General features: G+C 45.1%; 3 protein-coding genes across 4 annotated transcripts in view; all 3 read right to left on the bottom strand.

The window, feature by feature from the left end:
- LOC123157121 (uncharacterized) overlaps positions 1-1,828 on the bottom strand; it is a 123,810-nt gene extending 121,982 nt beyond the window's left edge. The window contains exons 1-2 of the mRNA XM_044575370.1: positions 1,655-1,828; positions 1,164-1,575 (exon numbers count right to left, since the gene is read on the bottom strand). Of these exons, the coding sequence (XP_044431305.1) occupies positions 1,164-1,575; positions 1,655-1,828 (586 nt within the window). The remainder of the gene's footprint in view (positions 1-1,163; positions 1,576-1,654) is intronic.
- Positions 1,829-3,727: 1,899 nt separating this feature from the next.
- LOC123157111 (uncharacterized) lies at positions 3,728-4,703 on the bottom strand. Its single transcript, XM_044575361.1, has 2 exons — positions 4,491-4,703; positions 3,728-4,402 (listed from the first exon to the last, which is right to left on the bottom strand). The coding sequence occupies exons 1-2, from the start codon at positions 4,701-4,703 to the stop codon at positions 3,902-3,904; spliced, it is 714 nt and encodes a 237-aa protein (XP_044431296.1). The 3' UTR covers positions 3,728-3,901.
- A 17,115-nt stretch (positions 4,704-21,818) lies between these two features.
- LOC123163135 (uncharacterized) lies at positions 21,819-22,921 on the bottom strand. Of its 2 annotated transcripts, XM_044580899.1 has the most exons (3): positions 22,745-22,921; positions 22,349-22,663; positions 21,819-22,277 (listed from the first exon to the last, which is right to left on the bottom strand). In XM_044580899.1, exons 1-3 carry the CDS (start codon positions 22,916-22,918, stop codon positions 22,077-22,079), a joined length of 690 nt encoding a protein of 229 aa, XP_044436834.1. In that variant the 5' UTR covers positions 22,919-22,921; the 3' UTR covers positions 21,819-22,076. The 2 variants fall into 2 exon arrangements, with proteins under 2 accessions (XP_044436834.1, XP_044436840.1); XM_044580905.1 differs by having other exon boundaries at positions 21,819-22,663; positions 22,745-22,920.
- Between the last annotated feature and the right edge of the window lie 394 nt (positions 22,922-23,315).

Here is a 23,315-nt window from a genome sequence, read left to right as displayed (position 1 = left end):
GACGATGGTGTTATATGGCAGCCGTGATGACGATGGTGGTATATGGCAGCGGTGATGACGATGGTGCGGCGGCGGGGTGATAACTTGTGAACAGAACTCGAAACACTAAAGGACTAAACGCTAAGACCAGCAACTTGACACGACGATGCAACCGCAAATTCAACAAAGCAAAACCCTAAAAAGATTATGCAAAGGCTTAGATTAGTTCGGATATGATGAACTAACCCTAAATTTTTTTGTGTGGCTTTTTCGTGGACTGTAGGTATGAAGAACAGACTCGATCTAAACTACGAAAAACTGTAAAATCTCACCGAGCAACCTGGAAATCTGATACCACTTGATAGAGGCAAAGGTGTCCCGTCTTTCGATGAGATGGTGGCTATCGTTTTGGAGGAAGTCGACTTTGACGATCCGACTACGAACGTGCGAGGACGTCGCGCCTTAGCAATCACTAAACCAACTCCGAGAGGTTATTGACCACGCCGGAGCACGATCAACCTGACCACGAAGGTCTGTTTCCAGCAGGCAAACGAAGAATAAGCAAGAAACTAAGATTGCAATCTGGATATTGTGAATATAAGAGGAAAGCTTTATTGATCAAGGTGGGGTTCTGAGACGCCTTTGTCTAGTCGTTGAACACAAACGAAGTACATGAAGTTGCAGCTATGGCGAACTTTAATCTAAACAAAACCCAAAGTCTAAACGGTGCCCTAAGGGCTGTATATATGGAGGAAGAGGGGGGAATTTCGTGGCCCTTGGGGAAGGGGTCCGAAACCAACCATATCTCTTGTTTCCCCACACATACGGACTCTAAAAACAGCCTATACTTATGTATTTCGAAATTACATGGACCTGGCCCAATAATAAGGTGACGCAGCACCTAAAATAGCCTCTGGATGAAATTATGAAGTGGCATCTTGTATATTTCGTCCAAGGCTTCATGCACTCCTTATGGTGGCTTCAAAGTCCTGAAATCATCACTTGTAACTCCGTTCTCGTTTCCCTTGCGCATGCCATCAACTCCATGCTTGTTCTAGCTCCAATGTTCATCCTTCTCCAAGTTAAGCCCTTCATTCGTAAGCAAAACAAATGTATCCAATTTAGGCAGCATCATATTCTCATGAACATTAAAATCATTAAAAAAAAGTACCTGGTAATTTAATTGACGTGCGCGAGCTCTAGTAATTGTTCAGTATATGTAACAGTAGGGGCTGCGGGTGTAACAATGGTATTGATGTCCTCATCAGCAACCCACGAGGCTGTGGCCTCCAATGTCATGGCGGACCATCGGAGGAGCCGCTCCACCGCGCTATCATCATTGAGGCGAATGACAGGACAGTTGGCCATGAGTTGTGCTTCGGGGCACGCATATGGCCCCTGCCGAAAAGGATGTAGAGGATTGTTTGTTTCACGGCCCGCGCAACTGCCGGCGGTCAGACCAGCCTCGCCTCCCTGCGTGCCGGTGAACTTTGGAGCACAGTCTCGGTCATGGTGCACACGATCAGACACGTAATAGAAGTACGTGGATGTCACGCCCTCGATGCCGTCTGCTGGCGACATGCCAGTCAGCGGCCCCTGCCACACCGCAAGGATAAGTCGGTGGACAATACAAAACATTGGACATCACAAGATTAGGAGGGGTGTGCGAACGTACCTGGCAGAAGCCGTGCCATTGGACGGCGCTCCTGGCGCGGAAAGCGTTGTCGACCACGACGGTGATGAGCAAGGTTGGGGCGGTAGTTTGGCCGTCGATGGTTGACTGGCGGCAGTCCGGGAACTCCAGCTGCTTTCCTACTAGCTGCCGCCGCAGCCCGGGGTGAACCCCCATGTCTCTGCCTGCCGATGGGGTGGTATATATATTGGTGACATGTGTTGGGGTTACGTGCGAATGAAGGAAGCAGAAGCTTCATGGACGCGTTAGGGTCGTCGTCGCGCCCTAGCTGGCACCGTGGTACTCATTCAACAAGCCAACGTCCCTTATTAAACAGGGAGTGGACTATGGCAGTGCCACTGTTGGCATGATCAAAACATCAACAGCACGCCATCATGTAACACATGATCGGACGGATCTGGAGCTCGTCGCGCTGGCTGTACGTATGACGACTCGGCGACGCTTGCGCTGGATAATTGCCGCTGACTATTTGTTATTCCTGTATAAGCATATATTTTGAACTCTCTGTTATATACACTCTTCGTCTCAAAATAAGTGTCTCAACCTTAGTACAGTATATATTCCTTAAATAATCATGTAGACAGCCGGAAAAAAAAACTCGGTTCCCTGGTCGGATTTGTCGGCGGCGTTGGGTTCCGTCTTGATCTGTGTGAACTACGATGTCATGTTGGTCCATACTCCTTATTCTATCCTCGTGTGTTGGATCTCTACTATAGCTCTCGTGGTGAAAATTCATAAAGGGGATGGCGACGTTGCCCAGCACGCTAGTGTGGCTAGCTCGTTGATGCTGGCAGCCGCCTAACATATGCATGACATCAACACTCTTACGTAGGCTAAACCAGAAAGAGGTACCTCCCCAAAGCTTCCATAGTTTTAATTTGAGTTCAAGCGACTAAGCAAGCTGTGGTCCAAACAGGCTAAATTATCAAGTGAATGATGGTGACATCTTCTCCCTATTTGAACCCACTTGACCTGGACCATGTACACGTTATATTGGGACATGGATGCTACGCTGTTATCCCTGGTTCTACCACTGATAGCACCAGTTATCTACTGATTAATGCATATACATGTCTAATGGATGACATGTAAGTTCGCCAAGCATGGGTTCAGGTTGTGCCCATTTCTTTCTTTCCTCGTCCTTGTTTCTTATCACATTAAACTCTACTCAAATCACGGCAGACTAAAATAAATATCCATCAACACGCCATTCTCCTAAAAAAATCAAGCTTGCCGAAAAAATTCAAGCTTGCCGACCTCACTAATATAATTCTACACTTGAATAAAAGAGATTGAGTGAAGAACTCATTGACCTACAAGAAAGAATTTGTGTTATAGTACAATACGGAGGCGATATTGGTCCATGCCTCGCTGACTCGTCCTGCTGCTGGCGGCAATCATAGAAGAGAGATTAGGGATTCGGGAGGGAAAGGGGGGAATTTGGCATTGGGGTAGGGGCACACAAATTTACATGAATCTCATGGGTTGATCGGCAAAAATAATATATTTCTTGAAAAGGAGGATTACCCCGGCCTATGCATCAGAACGATGCATGCGTGTGTGCCGTTCCATGAGTAAGCAATAGGGTGATTTCAAACAATTTGAACTAGATCAATATTATTTTTGGAAAAGCTCGTTTATCAGGTTTTCCTCATGGGACGGCCTCCTTTTGCGGCAGACTTGAACGAAACTTTTGTCCAACTCTCGATGCAGCAGAGATTCAAGAGGGATTTGGTTTGCTGAAAATTTAAGACTTCCATCTGTTTGTTTGGCTTTAGTTTCATAGTTTGCATGTTTGTTATGTGTCTTTGTTCTGAAATAACTCTATCTATTTTCATTTTTAAAGTCCCATATTTTTCTTGGTAACAGGTGTTTTGCTTGGTTTATCAGATTAGTAAGATCTATAGGTTCCTCCTCGAAGAGAGAAAACAATAGGTAATTCCAAACATCTGGGTTACAAATTCATTGACCAATAATTTGGACAACTAGAAAATCAAATTCATTTCCACTAGATTACAAAAGAATAGAGTCGGAAAATACTTACAAACTCGACACACAAATGAAGCAATCACAGAAAAAAGCACAAATGAAGCTGCAACGACAAAAGAAAGAAAATGAATAATGTTTATTTACATTGCAAGAGGAGAAAGAGAGTAGTATTAACGCATGATGGTGGGAAGGTGGAACCCCGCGAGACACGAGGATTTTCTCAACCTGTAAACCTCAAGTTTAACGGGTCATCTCATCGATGGCACGTAACAGCCGATGGATCAGCGGAGGAGCCACTCGATCGGCCCTTCCGTCATTCAGGTGAATGACAGGACAATCGGCCATGAGTTGTGCTTCGGGGCACGCATAGACGGCATGGTCCCTGCCCCCGCATATACCAGCAACCCACCGAAGGAGCCGCTCGACCGGGCCTTCGTCATTGAGGTAGATAACAGAGTTACCGGCCATGAGTTGTGCTTCAGGGCATGCAAGGGCGCCATGGCCCCTGCCTCCTGGGGTGTACGCCATGACTTCTCGGTCGACGGTGCGAGCAAAGCCGTATCTGGTCTGCCCCTTGTCTGAATGGGCCGACCCAGCTTTGCTTTCCTGCACGTTGGTGAACATTGTGGTCGGGTCTTGGTCATCACAAGTGTGGTACGTGCCCGGCCGGTCCTCCATGAATCGGTACGTGAACATCATGCTCTCAATCCCATCAGCCGATGGTGTGCCAGTCTGCAGCCCCTGCAAATGCCAAACCATCATGAGGATTAACCGGTGTACAAAGTGTTTTACATCGCGCGCGCGAAGGGAAGAATTGGGAGGTGCGTACCTTGCGGGTGGCAGGCCATTGGATGGCGCAGCTCTTGCCGATGAGAGAGTTGTCGACGGCGACGGTGATGACAATGGTGCCGCTCATGGTCGTGGCGGCGGTTTGGCCGTTGATGGTTGACTGGCACTCCAGGGACTCGAACTTCTTTTCTACTTGCAGTGTGGGGAACCGCTCGATCTTCTTTGCTACTTGCTCTGTCTGAGGATGGCACATCATATATGTGTTGAGGTTTCGTGGGACTGAATTAAGCAGAAACGTGGACGCGCAGCGGGCATCCCGCGTTAGCAGCTGGCTCCGTGGTACAAATGCTAGAAATAAGCTAAGCCAACATGCAGTCAACTAGTCCACCAAGCAACGTTCGTTCATATTCAGACAAGGGAGATAGGTACCAATGACTATGGCGTCAGCACTCTTACGTACGCAAGCAAGGGAAAGGCTTCATAAGCAAGGAAGCTATCATCAGGACACCGCCTAATTCTCCTAGGAATTCTTCACGTACGTACGGCCTGTAGAACTTCATGATTTGGAACCTGAGGGGTGTTATTTGCTGTACTATCATATTATTTGAATTACTGGAAGATACTAAGAAAGTATACCCTATTGATGATCCCAGGGAGCATTGACGAAGACGACTTCTGCACTCACGCACGCACGCACGCACAAGGAGTAAATCTCTATTTTACAACTCTATTTGAAAACCTAAACCCTAAATACCCTGCAAAAAAGCTCTATTTTGAATCGATTAATAGCTCTATGTTCCAGTCAACTTGTGTGCTTGCCATTTCTTCATTTTTGTTTGATCGATATCCCTGTCAAAATCTCTGTTGTACATTAGCATTAGTCACTGTGAAGTGTGAACTATGAAGATTGCATGAAATTAGTCTTGATACATTGTAATTTGCATGCGTTTTCTCAAATGAGAATGCATTAAATTATATGGTTGCCCCTCCATCCATACGTGTGGAGCCAGCTTTTTAAGGGCTTGGAGAAACGCAGACAATCGATGCAGTTCCAAAGTCCCAATCCCAACTGCTTTGCGCCAACAGTCAATTGCACAGCCTTGGTCTTAACTACAGGCCCGCCGTGATAGACTGAGAAGGGTGTCACATGTTGGATGCTGCATGTCTCGGGCCGTATTTCCCTAATGCTTAAAAAATTTCTGTTCCAGCAAGGAAGTGGATGGGCTCGGAACCCCATCATAATAGTGCGTTGAGATAGTTAAGACAAATTTAGGTGATTCCAAAGTGGCAAAAAAAAAATATGGTTCATAGAAAGTTGGAGATGTCCAGCGTGATCTATTTACAAACCACTAGTACTTAGGATTGCCTCGATGTTTTGTTCAAGTCAACTACTACCTAATTGTTCATTTTTCAGGCAGGGGACTACTACATAAATATTCAGCATTGTATTTGAAAACATGAGAAATGTCGTCATATTATTTGGAAAAAGGGATTACCCTGTCCTCTGCATCACAGGCACACAACCATATTATTAAACATGAATCAAGTTGCAGTCACTGAGTTCATCACAAAAGAAAAAGAAAAACACGACCACAAATGGTCGAACCCACAATTACGTAGCTCATCAACATAATCTACTAATGGCTCGCTAGCGAATCTTGTTGAATAAACACTACTAGGATTCCAGTCTATTGCAACAAACTTTATTGCTACAACTATGTTTTGTTGCAATAAAACACAATATTACCACAAATTCTCCAGCTGTGGTAATAGGCGGCACATATTGCCATAACTTAGTTTGGTCACGATAAATACTAACTTTGTTGCAATAGAGGCCTCATATTGCAACAAACTACATCGGCGTCGCAATATAGTAGCAGTATTGCGACAAACAAATTCCGATGCGCGTGGGTAGTCCTTTTGTTGTAATAGAGACTAGATATTTCAACAGAATAACTATTCATGGCAATATTCGGAAATATATTGCAACACCGGCATGACGTTGCATTAGGTACAAATATTGTTGCAAAAAAGTGGCTAACTATTGCAACAAACTGCATCAGTGTTGCAATATGGTAGCGATATTGCGACAAACAAATTCCGTTACGCGAGGCAGCCATTTTGTTGTAATAGAGACTAGGTATTTCAACAGAATAATTATTTCTGGTAATATTCAGAAAGATATTGCAACATCGGCGTGACATTGCATTTGTTACAAGTAAAACAGTGGAGAAATATATTATTTGAATTCATAGATTTTAAGTTATGATTTTTGCAACCTTTAAGGAGTAATTAAAATATTTTTTAATTGCACCAATTTTAATTAACCGAAACAGTAGAAAAAGTATATAAATGGGTAGAACACACTTTCTTGATAGGAATACATATTTAATTTGTTAAATTTGGATTTGAAATCACTACAAGGGTACCCCCTATACAACAACACAAATTCCACAACATTTTGACTATATGTTACAAAATTCAGTGTAAATACACATATAAGCGTTGCAGCTCATGTGCTGCAGGGTTGCAGCTCATGACCATACTGTAGTACATAAGTTGCAACAGAACATGTACATTGCCTGGTATATGTTGCAAATTATATTTGTTATAAGACTGTAAATATACATAATAAAAAGCAAAAAGTAATTATACATGCCTGTACACATAAGGAATTTGGCGCGGAAATATTTGCTATCCTTTCGAGCAAAACCGAATCGCGTGAAGCCCCTCTCTTTTATTCTTGGATACAGATTTATATCAGATCGATCTAGGTTTGTTTCTTTAGGGCTAGATTTTTTTAGGTGATCCTTAGGGTATATCGATCTAGGTCTCTTCCTCCAACTACGACACAAATGAATAATGGAATCTCCTGTTGTTGTTTTTTTTTTGAGAGAGAAATGGAATCTCTTCTTGTTGAGCGATGGCGGGGTTGGGCCACAGGCAACCGAGACCATTGACTGGGCGTAAGAAAAAGTCCCAGCCCGCTGTAAAAATAAATATCTTTCGACCTGGCGCACAGCCCGCTCCTAACCTCTAGCCGGGCCTCACATCTTAGCTCAATACTTCACTACCGATCGATAAAAGAACGCACCGCAGTGAGCTTCCGCGCAGGACGCGCTATTTGAATGGGCCGGCCCATTCGGGGCGTCACAACAAGCCGCCGTTAAAATAGCAAAAGTAATGACTGATCGAGGAATCGAACTGGGGAGCACACGATCGAGAGTTAAAGTAGTCTACCACTCAAACTACTGCTTGTTGATGATCACTTTGCCGTGCGAATATTTAAGAACTAAACGCAGCGACAAATCAATTCTTTTTTGGAAAAAGAATCTTCCATTGTGGCAGCAGGCAATCCTCCCCTTCCATCTCCTTTTCCGTGCTTCCCTTGCAACCCCGGCGAACCGTGTTCAGGTCTCGAGGGGGAGCAACCCCGGCGACTGGCGCCCTTTGGAATTCCTCATCAACAATAACAGGAAGTGGTACGAACAATAGAGCAGCGGGAAGGCGGCGACGGATCAATGGAGCAGCAGGAAGGCGGCGATGGATCAATGGAGCAACGGGTAGGCGGCGACAAGGAGGAATAGGAGCCGAAATCCAGTGAAAAACACGCCTGCCTGCCTATGGAAGGCTTTCTGTGTTTAGTCAATCTACTCAGAATTAATCAATGCCTAAGGAGCCGCCAAAAGGGTTGTCGTCCGATGGCTACATGAATGTGACAAAGTTGGTTTGACAGTAGCCGCCGCAGCCGCGCCTCCTCGCGGAGGAGGCGACGACGGGCGAGGAGTATTAGCGACACATGGTGATCCTCCTCGAGCGGTCGATCATGGACCATCGTCCGACACCGCACTCACCGCCACATAGTGGAGTCAACGTGGGACCAGCATCACGCCTTGCCACCGCGCCAAGACAAAGACGGCTTCGCCACCTCTACGGCACAATCGCGGATTCCAAATGTAACGCCTCAGGAAGGAGGAGCCAACGTCTCCGCCGCTTAGCGGGTACACTCGCATCGCCTGGTTGGCACCATCGCTGTGCATCATCTGGCGCAATAAGATCGTAAAGGAGGAGGAACCCCCGGCAATTGCGAAGGTGCGTGGGTGCCTCCTCCACTGTCTCAATGCCGGCGGGCGATCCTAATAATCGCGGAGCAGCATCATGGCTAAGGAGACTGGGTCCTGGCAGATCCTAACCTCACTTAGGCCTGCGCTCGTGACCTATCGTTGGCTAGAGGGAATTGCGAGGTATTGGCCATTGACGGCACACACGGTGCATGCAATGTGTTCGATGAAATGGCTCAATAAGTCAATGTGAGAAGGAAGAATGTAGGAGAGAGAAATAATGCCACCTGGACAAAGACCGGTCAAAACCAAGCCAAGGCGGCAGTGATACTGGGTCTGCCTAGATAAGGGACAGAACTTGTCCGGTTTCAAGAGTTGAGGGTGTAGGTTGTCTGGTTTTGGAGTTGAGGGACTAAATCTAGACTTCGCTAAGAGTTGAGAGACGAAAATTATACTTTTCTCTAATTTATATATACTGAACGTACATCTGTTTGAATGAGTTCCGTCAAGTTTGCATGAATTGTGTCTGAATTTGTTTATATTGCGGGCGGACGTTTGGGGGAAGCTCGTATCATTGTGTACCCAAACAAATATTGTGTCCATTTTAACCGCGGGCGTTTGCGATGACCTTAAACCTCATATGAGTGCAAACGTTGGAAAATGTTGCTTCCGCCTTCATGTCAATGAGAACTAGCTAGTGATCTGGACAACTAGTGATCTTAATTTGTACTCCCTCCGTTCTTAAATATAAGTCTCTGTAGAGATTTCACTATGGACCACATACGAATATATCTAGATGCATTTTAGAGTATAGATGCATTCATTTTGCTCCGTATGTGCTCCATAGTGTAATCTTTCCAAAGACTTATATTTAGGAACAGAGGGAGTACAAACCTAGAAGAAGTACATTCTGTCCGACACAACAAATATATGTAAAGTGCCTGTCACGGGCAAGATGATATAATGACAAAACTTATAATTTGTTTCGCTCCAAATTTTTGGACTCCCTCGTATTTCTATTTTGGTTTTCGCTCCAATTTTCACTTTCCCTCGCCGTTCTCTTCCTCCCATAGCGACTAATCTGGTCAAAAAATATTTAAATACGCGCGCTGCATTACCCTGGCCCCACTCATCATACGAAGCCTGGACGGAGACTAATATCAAACAGATCACGAGGAGGTAATTGCGCCAACAATATCGTCAACTTTTCCCCCATATCAACACGGTTTCCTTCATCTCATCTCCAATCTCCACCGAATCCACTCGCTATCACCACCGCGCAGCTCCTCGCCCGCCGCCGCCTAACTCCCGTAGCTGGTGCCGCCATGGTCCCGTGCCCGCAGACCTCTTTGGCTGCCTAGGTCGAGGGCACACCCCGTGCTCTGCCTCTACACATCGAACCACACCGGAGTCAACTGCGCGGAGAATGTTTCAGGTTGTTCTTTCTCCCGATCTCCTCCCATCGTAGAACATCCAGAAATCCTAGCGTCGTCCATCGGGTGCGGCGGTTGCCCAGCGCGCCCCGCGGTGCCGCCGACGAGGAGTCGTAGTCCTCGATCTCGCCCTCCCACCTCTCCTCCGCGCCCGCCGACGCGGGCCGCGTTTCCGCGTCCTCGGCCGGGCTGCCGGCGGCAGCGATGCGGTGCGCCGTCGGCACCGGCGGAGTTCCCGTCTTCTCCCCTACATCGCAAGCGCAGTGCCGGCCTGCCTACGTCGGGGTTGCTCGCCACATGGCCGACCCGGAGGTGGAGCGCTGCAACCAGGTTCATCACCAAGCCGCATCCCTGATCCTCCATAGGAAGCGCTGTAGATCAGTCGTTTTTTTGTATTCCCTACTCCTGCTTCAATTATTAGCCAATTAGGCTGCAACTTGTATTAACCTCCAAGTTCCTGGCACCTGGACCGGCATCTCTCTGTAGTTTTCGTTAGATTGCCTAGGCTGAATTGAAGTCCGTGTCGTGAGGATTCAGATAAAGTTCCATCTAGATGTATTTTCTGTTAATATGGACATGTATGATTCTGTTCTGCATACTCGTCTTCATGGATAATTTTGAATCAAAACAAATGGTATTAATTATTGGCCCGGCGTCCATAGAAACAAGCTGTGTACTGTGGAGGTTAACTGAAGAATTGTTCACTCAAAACAATTGGACTCAAAGAAGCAGAGGAGAGATTGGAGAAACTTGAGAGAAAAGTGAGAAGGAATTGACCCAGTGTGGTACAATCAGGACCTTTGGTAGTGTGATCGGATCATGGGGAGATAAATGGATCTGCTCAAGAAGAGAAATAAAATAGAGAGAAGAGAGGAGGAGACGTGCGTGAGATGGGGCTTTGTAGTTATTTCGTTCCACATTCCCAACGTAGTTTTTATCATTTTTATTAATTTTTTATTAAACTGGTTTGATTTTATGCCTGCTTTATGTATTGCGTTTCTTCTTAAATTGACTCAAATTCTAATATTATCTTACACAAGGGCACATGATGAATTCTAGGGAGGATGCTCCTAGTACACAACATCCTTACTTGTGCACAACATCAATGCTTTGTTAATGCTAAGTCCCTTGATTGATTTTGTGTGCAGGAAGGAAAGGCTCTGCTGTCTTAACAAGGATGGAAAGTATAACAGCATACACAAACCAACATGGATAACCCATATCTGGTAAATTGTTTATGTCACTTAAGCTATCTCTAGCATTTGCTATAATGCATAAAATCCTTGTATGGGTTAAATTGCTAAACCTTCAACACTGCTCATTGAAGTGAGGAAGTGGTCGGACATTTACCCTACCATCCATCGACTCGTTGTTGCTGATATCATAGTGCGTACAACCTTTTTCATATGTGTTATCTTATTTTACCATCAATAATGCACTGCTTATGTATATTCATTTGTTTTATGCTTTATAGGACAGATGGGACCTGGAAGATACACCAGTAACAGAAGCAACAGTTCTCAAAATTGCGAAAGAGCGATATAGAGGCTGGCGATCAACTCCAAGATTTATGTTGCTTACTTACATTGCTAAAAGTGCAATTCTATTTGCAGGTCCTACGAAAAGGATTGGCAAAGAAAATAGTAGTCCAAACTTGCAAAATACTCTTTTACAGAGATCTTGTCCTAGTAAGACTCCAGATGCTAGCCTAACTGTTATTTCTTCAAATGCGCTCATACAAGCTGCAACAAGGAATATTGAATGTTTAAAGCAATGGTAAGTCACAACCTTGCTTTCTCTTTATGTTCACCTGCATTTTATACACCATTGGCCTTCATAATTAGCTAGTTGCTTCTTCTCTTTCACCATGTGTTGCTGCTGCATCGAGTCACAGCTTAAAAAAAATGAATATGTGCTAGCTAGGGACATGAACTTAACTGAAACTATAGATCGTGTCACAACTTAAATCAATAGCGGAAGATTGTAGTGCATCTACTTGTGCTTATGCTTTTGACACAATATTACTCCATTTAGTTTGGCGACAGTTCTTTTTAACAATGGGGCTAGAATAATTGCATGTCATATGTTATGTTGAACTCATTAACTAGAACTACTTTTTTGATTTCTTGATTGCAGGATCCAAAGAACTAGCTTGACTGGACTCTAGATCACGGACAATTTAGTCTTGGCACTTAATTAGGATGGCTAAATTACATTTGAGTTTCATTTGATGGATATTTGCTATGAGAAATATGAATTTTATGAATCTACAGATTATAAGTATGGTTTTAAATATTGTAATTTAATGCTTGTATTTTTTTTTACGGTTGCAATAGGCTATTACCACAACCCACTTTCGGTTGCCACATGTTAGCACCACGAAAAGTTTAAATTGTCGCAATAGTTTCTCGCTACAAACATTTCACCCGTTGTGATACCTATTTATCACCACCAAAACTAGTATGTTGCAATTTCCTGTTACGATGACTAGAATATTTGTTGCCATAAGTTAATTCCACAAGTGTAGCAGTTCATGGCAAAATGCCTAATGCCACGGAAACAAGGATTGTTGCCATAGTTTATTGCCACAATTGACTATTGCCACATAAGAGTATGCGCCATGAAGCGAGCGTCGTTGGCATAGGTTGTTGCCACAAATGTCTATCACCACGAGCTATTAATCGCCATGATTCTTCACATGTTGCATTAAAGCTATCTCCACAAAGCAAATTGTGGCATCAGGTGAGTGCTGCCACGAGAAAACATGTGGCAACTTCCCATATGGTTGTTGCAATAACACACTTTATTGCAATATTTACTTTTTTGTGGCAATAACCTATTACCATGTGTCCAGTCGCAACGGCTGCCAACGAATGTTGTTTCGTGGCAATAGGTACGTATCTCCACAAATCGGCATGTATTGTGACAAACGATTTTGTTGCAATAGACCCGGATCCTTGTAGTGAAACCTTGTGCAACGGGTTGTACCCAGGGGCTTTAAGCACCCGCATGTCCACATGCTTTAGTTTTGACCACGTAGTTTTCAGAGCCGTAGCCCGGTAGATAACCTACAAGAAGAATGGACCCGCCTGCTCCCCTAAAATAATAGGGTTTCTCTGCCTCATGTCGGTGCAGCTGCCGGTCCTCCTCGTCTCCGGTGGCCTTAGGGTCATGGGGGCGCGGTGGATCTCGGCCCTTGCCACTGGGAGGGTTCCGATTTTAGATGTGTCTTAGAGATGTGTTATGGTTTGGTCCTTCTCAGACAGGCGAGACGGCGACGACTCCCTGAAGATGGAATATGACAACTACTACATCATCAAATTCCTTTCTACTAGTTGATTACACAAATACACGCACCTGTGATTTTTGCAGAAACTCGATAAATGAATCAAGGAAGCAAAAAACACCAAAATATCCTAGAAACTACTCCCTCCTTTCCTAAATATAAATCTTTCTAGAGATTTCAATAAAAACTACAAATGGATGTATATAGACATATTTTAGAGTTTAGATTCACTCATTTTGCTCCGTATGTAGTCCGCATTGAAATCTCTAAAAAGACTTATATTTAGGAACTGAGAGAATACATAATAATTCACCGTCCTCGGCCTCCTACTCGCCCCCTTCACTGTCCTCGATGTGCCCGGCGGCAAGAAGAAGAATAAGGCATCACATCTGCGGCGGTTGAGTCGGCGGCGACGGTGGCGGCACTATAGGAGCTCGCCCCCGACTGATCCCATCTCTTCCCGACTTCCATCCTAAGGTGTGAATCGCCCAAATATCACTTGACTTGGATTCATAGCCTGCACTTCCTACATACATTAGTTTAGTCATCATCAATTTAGGTTTCCCTAGTGCATGCAATTCAATTTAGGATTTTTCATCATCCATTGTCACTTCAATAGTTTATGGACGTTGATGATCGCTTGGCATAACATGTACAAGGAGCAAAGTTTAAAATTCCATACAAGATTTCGTACTAGCTTTTGCATTCATTTGTCTTTGTCGTTTGAGTTTTTTTTTCATCGGAGTGGTGATGCAGGAACACATGGTGGATGTAAGTGATGAGTCTATGTTGGAGTACTATCATATTGCCAACAAGATATTTGATAGTGAGGATGAAGGTTATAGATTCTATAACAAATATGGTCTTGAGAAAGGTTTTAGTGTCAGGAGAAGCTATGTTGAGTGGGATGGATCCAACAGCCATATAATTTTAAGGAAAATTGCGCGTAATCGTGAAGGGATTCGTGAAGAGAAGCACATGAAGAGGAAGATGGAAAATAGAAAGAGGAGGCCATGAGTATAACTCGTGTAGGGTGTAAAGCTACGGTTCTCTTGGTTCATGGACGGGAACGGACACCGAAGACCATTTAGATTAGATAATTATACCTAGCTCGACGAGCTTCGCTTATAGTTGATGTAAAAATCTAATGAAATCCGTCATGTTTGGTCGAATTTCATACGGTTGGTTCAAGTTGTTGTCAAAATGTATGGAGCTAGCGTTCGATGGCTGCCCTCCCCCTGCATCCGTGGCCCCGAACTGGTCCCTCCTATCCGTGAAAGGATGCGGGAGGAAATTTGCGGGTTGCCATTAGAGATGCCCTAAGCGGGCTATAAACACACTATTGTACTTGCTGTAAGTGTGTGTGGCTGCCATGTTGACAGTTGCGGCCGCCTGGGGACTCGGTCGGTGCTCTTCTCTGAATTGGCATATGCACGACGTTAACCGTTAACGCTCTTACGTAGGCTGAACCGCCTAGCACGACGACTTGGGAAATCTTCCTGAAGCTTCACGCAAGGGCAGGTCTTCACGTACCTCCGAGAAGACAAAGATTGTGTTGGAGAGATTAAGCAAGCTGAGGCCCAAACGCCTCAAATTATCAAAATGCATGATGGCAACATCTTCTCCGTGTGTGATCCCTTGACCTGGAGTATGCAGGAACATGCGGTTATCCCTGGTACCATCCATAGCACTAGTTAGCTACTAATTAATGCACATCCATACATAACAGGTAGCTACTAATTAATACACATACATACATGCAATATATATTTTTTTGAAACGTGACAAAATATACAAGATAAATCATTACTCACGAAACAGTCAGCTTGGTAAGCTACCAAGAAAATTTACAATCAAAGTTAAATCATTACTCAGACTGCAATATATATATTTTTGAAACATGAAAAAATATATGGCATTTCATTGATTAAATATTAAAGAAGAACTTTAGACAAGACCTGCAAAGCAGGGCAAAAAAAAAAAATCTATTCTTGCGGCATTACAATACTCTAATGCTTTACGCCTGCAATTTTTTTTCATGTGTATTTGTTCAAAAGAATCCTGAATCCAAATGTTGTGTCGGTAAAATATATAACCGAACCAACTGAAAATCAATACTTGTGTCTGTTCCATTGGTTAGTGCTCCTAGCTTGCGAGTTCGAGTCTTTGCGGTGCATCTTTTTTGCTTGTTAAATCAGCTGAAATTGCAAAAACAAATGGTGGAGATCAATGGACTCAAACCCTCGACCATGAAATACTAGAGCAAGAGCTTTGACACCAAGCTGGTGGCTGCATTTTACCACTACATGCATACAAGCCTTATTTGATATAGCTCTGTGCATTTAAATTCAAATATACTTGAATGTATCGAACGGTAACAATATTATCCAGGGTCCACCTGGATTTTTGATTACCTCGGTTTTTGGATTTCTCGGACCTGAATAAAAAAATCATGCACACAGATACTCTACATGAATTGTTTGCGATGTAGTTCACATTGTTATTGCTCCCTCCAGCTCAGTTTACAAGTCTTGCACATGTACCTAGGTTGTTAATTTGACCAACTTAATAAAAGGCATACAATACAAAATATATGTGGTTAGAAACTTTATATATTCTATTTTCTAATGATATAATTTTTATGTTAAACAATTTATTTTATATAAGTTAAATTGACGACCTAGATACATGTGCAAGACTTGTAAACTGAAATGGATGGAGTAAGTAAGATCGTGTGTGATGTGGGTTGTACCGCACACAGGCGTAGACAAAACAAGGAAGCACATATTTTAAACCCATTGTTATATATCATGCAAGACTGACTTTTTCTGGTATAACATTCGCCCATGTTCAGAAGTATGCAGGTCATCTAGTATATACTGTATTCCTTAAATAATTATGCAGCACAGTGGAAAAAAAACTTGCTTCCCTGGTCGGATATCCCAGTGGCGTTGGGTTCCGTTTTCATCTGTGTGAAAAGTGATGGCATGTTGTTGTGTACTCCTTATTCTATCATTGTGTGTTGGATCTCTATGAGAGCTCTCGTGGTGAAATTTTATAGCGGGGATGGCGACGCCGTCCAGCATATGCATCACATCAACTATCTTGCTACTAAACCAGAAAAAAGTACCTCCCCAAAGCTTCCAGAGTTTTAATTTGAGTTCGAGCGATTAAGCAAGCTGAGGCATAAACGCGCTATATTATCAAGTGAATGCGATGGCGACATCTTCTTCCTATTTGAACCCCCTGACCTGGACCATGTACACATTATGCAGGAACATGGATGCTACGCTGTTATCCCTAGTACTACCATTGATAGCACCAGTTATCTACTGATTAATTATACATGTTTGATGCATGGCCAGTAAGTGGCCGAATATGCACCTAGAGCATCTCTAGCAGACCCCTTAGAACCGGGCAGCTCGTAAAATTCCAGCAACGACTATTACGGTTTGGCACCTTTTTTGAACCAAACCAGAGTCTTTAAAGTCGCTCCGACTCGTAAATCGTTTACAGTGGTCCGGAAACCGCCCGAGAATGGGTGCAGCCCACCCCATCTAAAGTAGCCTGAAATTCGTTCCTCTACAATCCAGAGCAGTCCGAACATGTACCGCGATCTAGACGGACAAAGAATTAGAATACTTTACCGCGATTCAATAAGAGTAAAAATAAGGATTTTTTAAGAAGGATTACATTATCTATAAATATAGAATTTAGCTAAATATACACACACATCTGGATATATTCTAGATCTTCTTTTTTGACTAGATATTATATTTTTTGTTTTAACAAATTCAATATAAAAAAACCAAACTTTTTCTATTCCCTCGCGTAGTACATATAGCTAAAGGTTCGCGGTCAATATACGGGGCTGAACCCTATCCCCGGGCCACCGCAATCCCTCTCTTCCCTCTCGATTTCTCGCCGCTCAACTCCACCATGTGGGGCGGGATGTGGTCCTCGGGCCGCGGTGCCCGCAGTGGCGGCGACCCTGAGCGGAGGCGATGCCCGTCTTTACACGAACAACGGGCTCTCGCCACCGCCACCGCTCGTCCGCCATGAGTCGGAGGAGTGCGACCGTAGGCAGGCGCTTCTGTGCTCAGGCGCGAGCGGCTCTTCCTGCGCTTGTATCTCCTTCGTCGGTGCGTCGGGCTCCTGTACGATGCTCACGCCGGTGAAAAAAGAGTCGGAGGAGCTCCCGCCACTCCGTGCGGCAAAGAGGGAGCAAAAGCCAGAGCGGCGGGGCAGTGGCCTCATCGGGCCGGAGGATTCCTCCTCCCGGCGGAGGCGGACGACTTTGAGGCCTCCATCCTCGCACGCAATGCGTGGGAGGAGGAGGAGGCGGAGCAGCGCCGTCGATGGGAAGCCGACCTCGACAAAGTCCTCCTCGAGCAGGGGCTCGCGAAGGCGCATGAGTTCAACGACAATTTGGCAGCATGGCGCCGCGAAGCCAAAGCACAGGACGACATCTACATCGACCTCGGCTCCGACGACGAAGATTGCGCTCCTCCGCTGCCGCACCCGGATGGCTCCATCAAGCCAAATTTCGGCATTAGTGTTAGGGTGGCCGTTGCTCCTTCGATCTAGTTTGTACAAAATCGACAATGTATGACTTTTGTATGATGATCAGGTAACTATGAAGGCTAGTAGTTCTACTGGAGTAGTTCGATTTCTCGCAAAAAGTTTTGATTTCAAAATTTACACGTTCATTTTAAAGTTTCTGTTCTGCCACGGTTATTTTTGGCCCGTATCTGAGGCTTGCCGTGAACTGTGAAGACACTTTTAAGATCCGCGATATAAGGGGTCTGCTAGAGATGCTCTCAGCATGTGCCTGTTTCTTTATTTCCTCTTGCTTGTATTAAATCACATTGAACTCGACTCAAATCATGGCAGACCAGAATCAATATCCATCAACATGCCATTCTCCAAAAAAAATCAAACTTGCCGAACTCACTAATATAAGAGCATCTATAGCCAGACATTGCTAATGTGACCTCTCAAACGCTCGCGGCCACACCCGGACATTGACCGGGCGTGTCAATTTTGACTCTTCATATTTGCTGCCAAATAACCACACCTCTCAAATTCTCGTTTCATTTTTCCGTTCATATCGTCGAGCACATTGCGTGCGAGCTCGCAGAGCACGTGCGTGAGGCTAACGGCTGCGCCAGCAAGTGGTTGTGGCCGGCTGCGGTGGCTAGCAGCTAGCACGGCAATGGGATTACGGGCGGCCAACGGCTGCGGCGGCTAGCAGCTACGTAGTTAGCTAGCACGCTAGCAGGGCGGTCAACTCGGGCGTGGCGTCCAACATATGCATGACATGAACACTCTTACGTAGGGTAAACAAAAAACTGATACCTCCCCGAAGCTTCCAGAGTTTGCGTTTGAGTTCGAGAGATTAAGTAAGCTGAGGCCCAAACGCACTAAATTATCAAGTGCATGATGGCGACATCATCCGCTGTTTGAACCCCCTTGACCACGCATTCCACGCTGTTATCCAAGGTACTACCACTGTTAACACGTTAACAAGTTAGCTACTAATTAATGTGTGTACATTTATGATGCATTACAAGTAAGTTGGCCAAGCATGGGTTCAGTTTGTGCCCATATCTTTCTTTCCTAGTGCTTGTTTTTTATCGCATTGAACTCGACTCAAATCGCAGTAGACCATTATCAATATCTATCAACATGCCATTCTCCTAAAAATTCAAGCTTGCTGAACTCGCTAATACAATGCATCACCTAAATAAAAGATATTGAGTGAAGAGCTCATTGACCTACAAGAAAGAATTTGTGTTACAGTACACTACAAAGGTGATCTTGGCCCATGCCTTGCTGACGATCATCCTGCTGCAGGCGAAAATCGTAGAAGAGACAAAGATTAGGGATTCGAGAGGGGAAGGGGGGGGGGGCATTTTTTATAGGGGTAGGGGCATGTAAAATTATGTGAAATTCATGGATTTATTGTCAAAAACACTTCTCCTAGGTGTGTTCCTTTTTTTTCATTGTGGCGTTCCATGAGTAAGCACTAGGGTAATTTTGAATAATTTGAATTGGAGCAAGATTTTTTTTGGACAAGCTCATTTCCTTTGCAAGTTCTTGGACTAAATCATTCGCACCCCACAAGTTTGTGTATCTCTAGTGTATTTACACCCTTAATTTATCCACCGAAACATGTGAACCATCGTCAATTAGCATGACCATAATAGATAGTTGTTCCTGTTAAGAGTACTCAAGTTCCCCTAAAATTCCTGATTGCTGCTACCTCTTCCTCTTCCTCTCTAACGCAATCCACCACCCCTTAAGATCCTAGCAGTTTTCCCTGTTAAATTATCGCCCCCATTCGATGACCTCAACAGTACCAGGAGTTTGGGAGATGCGGGTTTTAAAAATATTTTCTTAGGTGCGTGGGTTTTTGTTGTCTCGATCGAGTATGGTGTTTTACTGGCATAATAAGTCATCATTCTCCTTGTTGATATGAGTAGTCTATCATTTCTATTAAACCAGAGTGCCAGATTCTCACAATGGCACACCTAATTTTGGCAGATCACCTGGCTTTGAGATTTTCTCATGACTATATGAGGTTCCGGTGAACTCCTTTATTGCCACAATAGCTTCTTTTAATGCACTAGGGAATTGTCTTTTTTATCTCAGGTAAATAGTTTCTTCCTCAGCCGTTTTTATAGACCGAGATCAAGAGATAGAGGGCTGTCTAGGGGCGATGACAATTGGTGTCGTGGCCAAGTGTTGACGAGGCGGACGACTGTTGTTCCAGAGCGCTGCGGAGGCTGCCGGCGCCATGGCTGAGCGCTTGGGAGACCGTCATGGTGGTTGAGGGTGAGCAACCAGTACAGGGAGGGAGGGAGGGGGGAAGAGAGAGAGAGAGAGAGAGAGAGAGAGAGAGATGTGCCTCTTTGGTTAGCTCCATGGCGAGGTTCCATGAGATGGCGCCGGATTTCTTGGAGGATTATACACGGTCATTGTGGATGAGAATAAGATTACTGCTCCTGCGATTTTGTATGTTGCCTGAGGGTAGAACAGAGAGGAGAAATGTGGGGTAATTTATTTGCTCTATGCTTTTTTTACATTCTTTTTGCTATATGCTTTGTGTGCCGCTGCTTTATTTTTGTACGGAGGGACGCTTCATGTGCGGCTGCTATGTGGTGTTCTATGCTCTGCTTGCGGAAACTTGTAAATGGCAATACATAGATTGGAATTGAAGATTTGGAGCAATTTTCTTGGTTTTGCTTTGTACTGATGCTGCCATTATTTCTGTGATGATGTCATTATTGCAGGGAAGGGACAGTGAGAGAGATGAATAGAAATTGCTAGCTATTTTTGTAGTAATTATTTGTTGTCGAAGCATATTATTTATTGGTGGTTGTTGCAGATTGTTGTGGTGGATAGTTAACAATACTTCTGATTCTTTCAAAGCAATGTCAGATTTAATAATTTAAACTAGACTGAACTACAGCATGTTGATGTAGATGAGTCTGAATAGGATTAACATGATCGTGCAATTTTTAGTGACTAAAACAGGTTGGTGAATTATTTTTTACTCCCGTTGCAACTCATGGACATTTGTGCTAGTATTACTAAAAATAATTATGCTGCACCGCCAGAAATCCAATAGAAAAACGTGGTTTCTATATGGTTTTCCTGCCCGAGGTTGGTTCCGTCGCTGCCTGTGTGAACTGTGATTGTGAGGGTACTCATGCAGTCATGCTGATCCATGTGAGAGTTGTCGTGATGAAAATTCGTAATGGTGACCGCTATGTCGCCCAGCACCGCGTGGATGGTACACTGGGCTGGTAAGTGTTGCTGCTGTTGAGAGTTGCGGCCGCCAGGGGACTCGGTAGATGCTCTTGTTTGAACCGGCATATGCAATGACTTTAATGTTCTTAAGTAGGCTATAAGCCGCCTAGCAGGACGACTTTGGAAATCTTCATGTACGGCGTACATATTGACGTATCAACGTATATAATTTTTGGCAGTCCTACGCGTCCGTCAAGTGATAAATCGATTAGATCAGCCGCCTCGGCAGCCGTCAGATGCCAACCGAAACAGCCATCCGATCTACCGTGCCCTGCCATGGCCTGAGTGCCTCTGCCATGGAGCGCCGCTTGCCGACGGAGTTGCCGCGCCTCCTCCGAACCAGCACCCTGAGCAGCTGCCTCTGGGCATATCCACTACGACGGCGACGAGCTTTCACACCGGGCACTCCTCTGGCAATTTCTGCAACTCGAGCTATGTTTCTGAGACATGCGTCGTGTTGTAATGCTTGACCTCATATGCTCTAACATCGGACACTCCTAATTAATGCACATAGATACATGACAGTTAGCTACGAATTAAGACACATACAACATGCCAAGTAAGTTGGGCGAGCATGGGATCAGGTTATGCCCATATCTTGGTCTATCAGATTATTAGGATACATGTTACTTATCAAAGAAAGAAAAACAATAGGTAGTTATTCCAAACATTTCGATTACACACTCATTGACCGTAAATTCCACAAGTACAGAATCAAATTCATTTTTACTACTTCATCCGTCTCATAATATAAGAGCATTTTTTCACTAGTGTAGTGTCAAAAGCACTCTTATATTACGTGAGGGAGGGAGTAGATTACAACGAAATACACCTGAGAAAAACCTTACAAACTTGAAGCATAAACCAAGCAATCGCAAAGAAAAAAGCACAAATGAAGCATCAATACTAAAAAATATCAGAGAAAATGTATAATGTTTATTTATAGTGAAAACAAATAGTATTAACTCTAGGCAGCCGGAAGCTCAAAGCCTGTGAGACACGTGAATTCGCTTGACCTCCAAACCTCACGCTTAATGTGCCCTCTCCTCAAGGCTCCCCGACTGGACCTTCGCCATTGAGGTAGATAACAGGGTTATGGGCCAAGAGTAGAGATTCAGGGATCTGGGCACGTGGCATGGTCCCTGCCCCCGCATATACCAGCAATCCACGAGGATACGGCCTCCAATGTCAGGCCGGACCATCGGAGGAGCTCCTCGACCGCGCCTTCTTCTCTGATGATAGGACAGTTGGCCATGAGTTGCGCTGTGGTGCACGCATATGGCCCCTGACCAAGAGAATGTACCTGACATTTTGGTTCGCGGCGTGCACAACCGCAGGCGGTCTGTCTCTCGTCTTTCCGCAGCACGTTGACTTCATCATGTCTGGCGGCGGTGTCCGCTCGTTGGCCGGAGGACAGCCCCTGACTTCTGTGGCGGACAGCACGTTCCTTGGCGGTGCAAGCGTGGCCGCCGACGGTCGGACCGGCCTCACCTCCCTGGGCGCCGGTGAACTTTGCAGCGCAGTCTCGGTCATAGCATGCGCGATCATCCACATAATAGTAGTACGTGGACGTCAAGCCCTTGATACCGTCCGCCGGCGACATGCCAGTCATCGGCCCCTGCCAATCACGACGAGGATTAATCGGTGGACAAAACAAAACATTGGATATCAGAAGACTGGGAGGGGTGTGGGTACGTACCTGGCAGAAGCTGTGCCATTGGATGGCGCTCGTGGCGCGGAAAGCGTTGTCGACCACGACGGTGATGAGCAAGATTGGGGCGGTAGTGTGGCCGTCGATGGTTGACCGGCGGCAGTCCGGTGACTCCAGCTGCTTTGCTACTAGCTGCCGCCGCAGCCCGGGGTGAATCCCCATGGCCTAGCCGCCTCTCTCTCCCGGGCGATGGGGTAGTGTATATATATATTGGTGACATGTGTTGGTTACGTGCGAATGAAGGAAGCTGAAGCTCCATGGACGCGTTAGGGTCGACGTCGCGCCCTAGCTGGCGCATTCAAACAAGCCAACGTGCCTTATTAAACACGGAGTGGACTATGGCAGTGCCACACTGTTGCTTTGACGTATCAAAACATGAAGAGCACGCCATCGTGTAACAAATGAACGGACGGATCTGGAGCTCGTCGCGCTGGCAGCACGTATCACGACTTGGGCCGGATAATTGCCTCTGATTGTCTGTCATTCCTGTCAAAATATAGAGCGTACAGGGAGTAGGGCGTTTTGGTGCCCAGGCTCATCTGCACCCGGTTAAAAAAAA

The sequence above is a fragment of the Triticum aestivum genome, chromosome 1D, assembly GCF_018294505.1.
Source record: "Triticum aestivum cultivar Chinese Spring chromosome 1D, IWGSC CS RefSeq v2.1, whole genome shotgun sequence".
Classification (NCBI taxonomy): Eukaryota; Viridiplantae; Streptophyta; class Magnoliopsida; order Poales; family Poaceae; genus Triticum; species Triticum aestivum.
Note: the sequence above shows the minus strand (reverse complement) of the source record. Positions and strands in the feature narration are given on the sequence as shown.

What these genes read in the sequence shown, in the direction of transcription:
- LOC123157111 (XM_044575361.1), bottom strand. Translation starts at nt 4,703, where the DNA reads ATGTGCCATCCTCAGACAGAGCAAGTAGCAAAGAAGATCGAGCGGTTC. An exon ending in AATGGCCTGCCACCCGCAAG is followed by an intron (nt 4,403 to 4,490) that starts GTACGCACCTCC and finishes TGGCATTTGCAG; the next exon opens with GGGCTGCAGACTGGCACACC.
- LOC123163135 (XM_044580899.1), bottom strand. Translation starts at nt 22,918, where the DNA reads ATGGGGATTCACCCCGGGCTGCGGCGGCAGCTAGTAGCAAAGCAGCTG. An exon ending in AATGGCACAGCTTCTGCCAG is followed by an intron (nt 22,664 to 22,744) that starts GTACGTACCCAC and finishes CGTGATTGGCAG; the next exon opens with GGGCCGATGACTGGCATGTC. An exon ending in GCCGCGAACCAAAATGTCAG is followed by an intron (nt 22,278 to 22,348) that starts GTACATTCTCTT and finishes TCCTATCATCAG; the next exon opens with AGAAGAAGGCGCGGTCGAGG.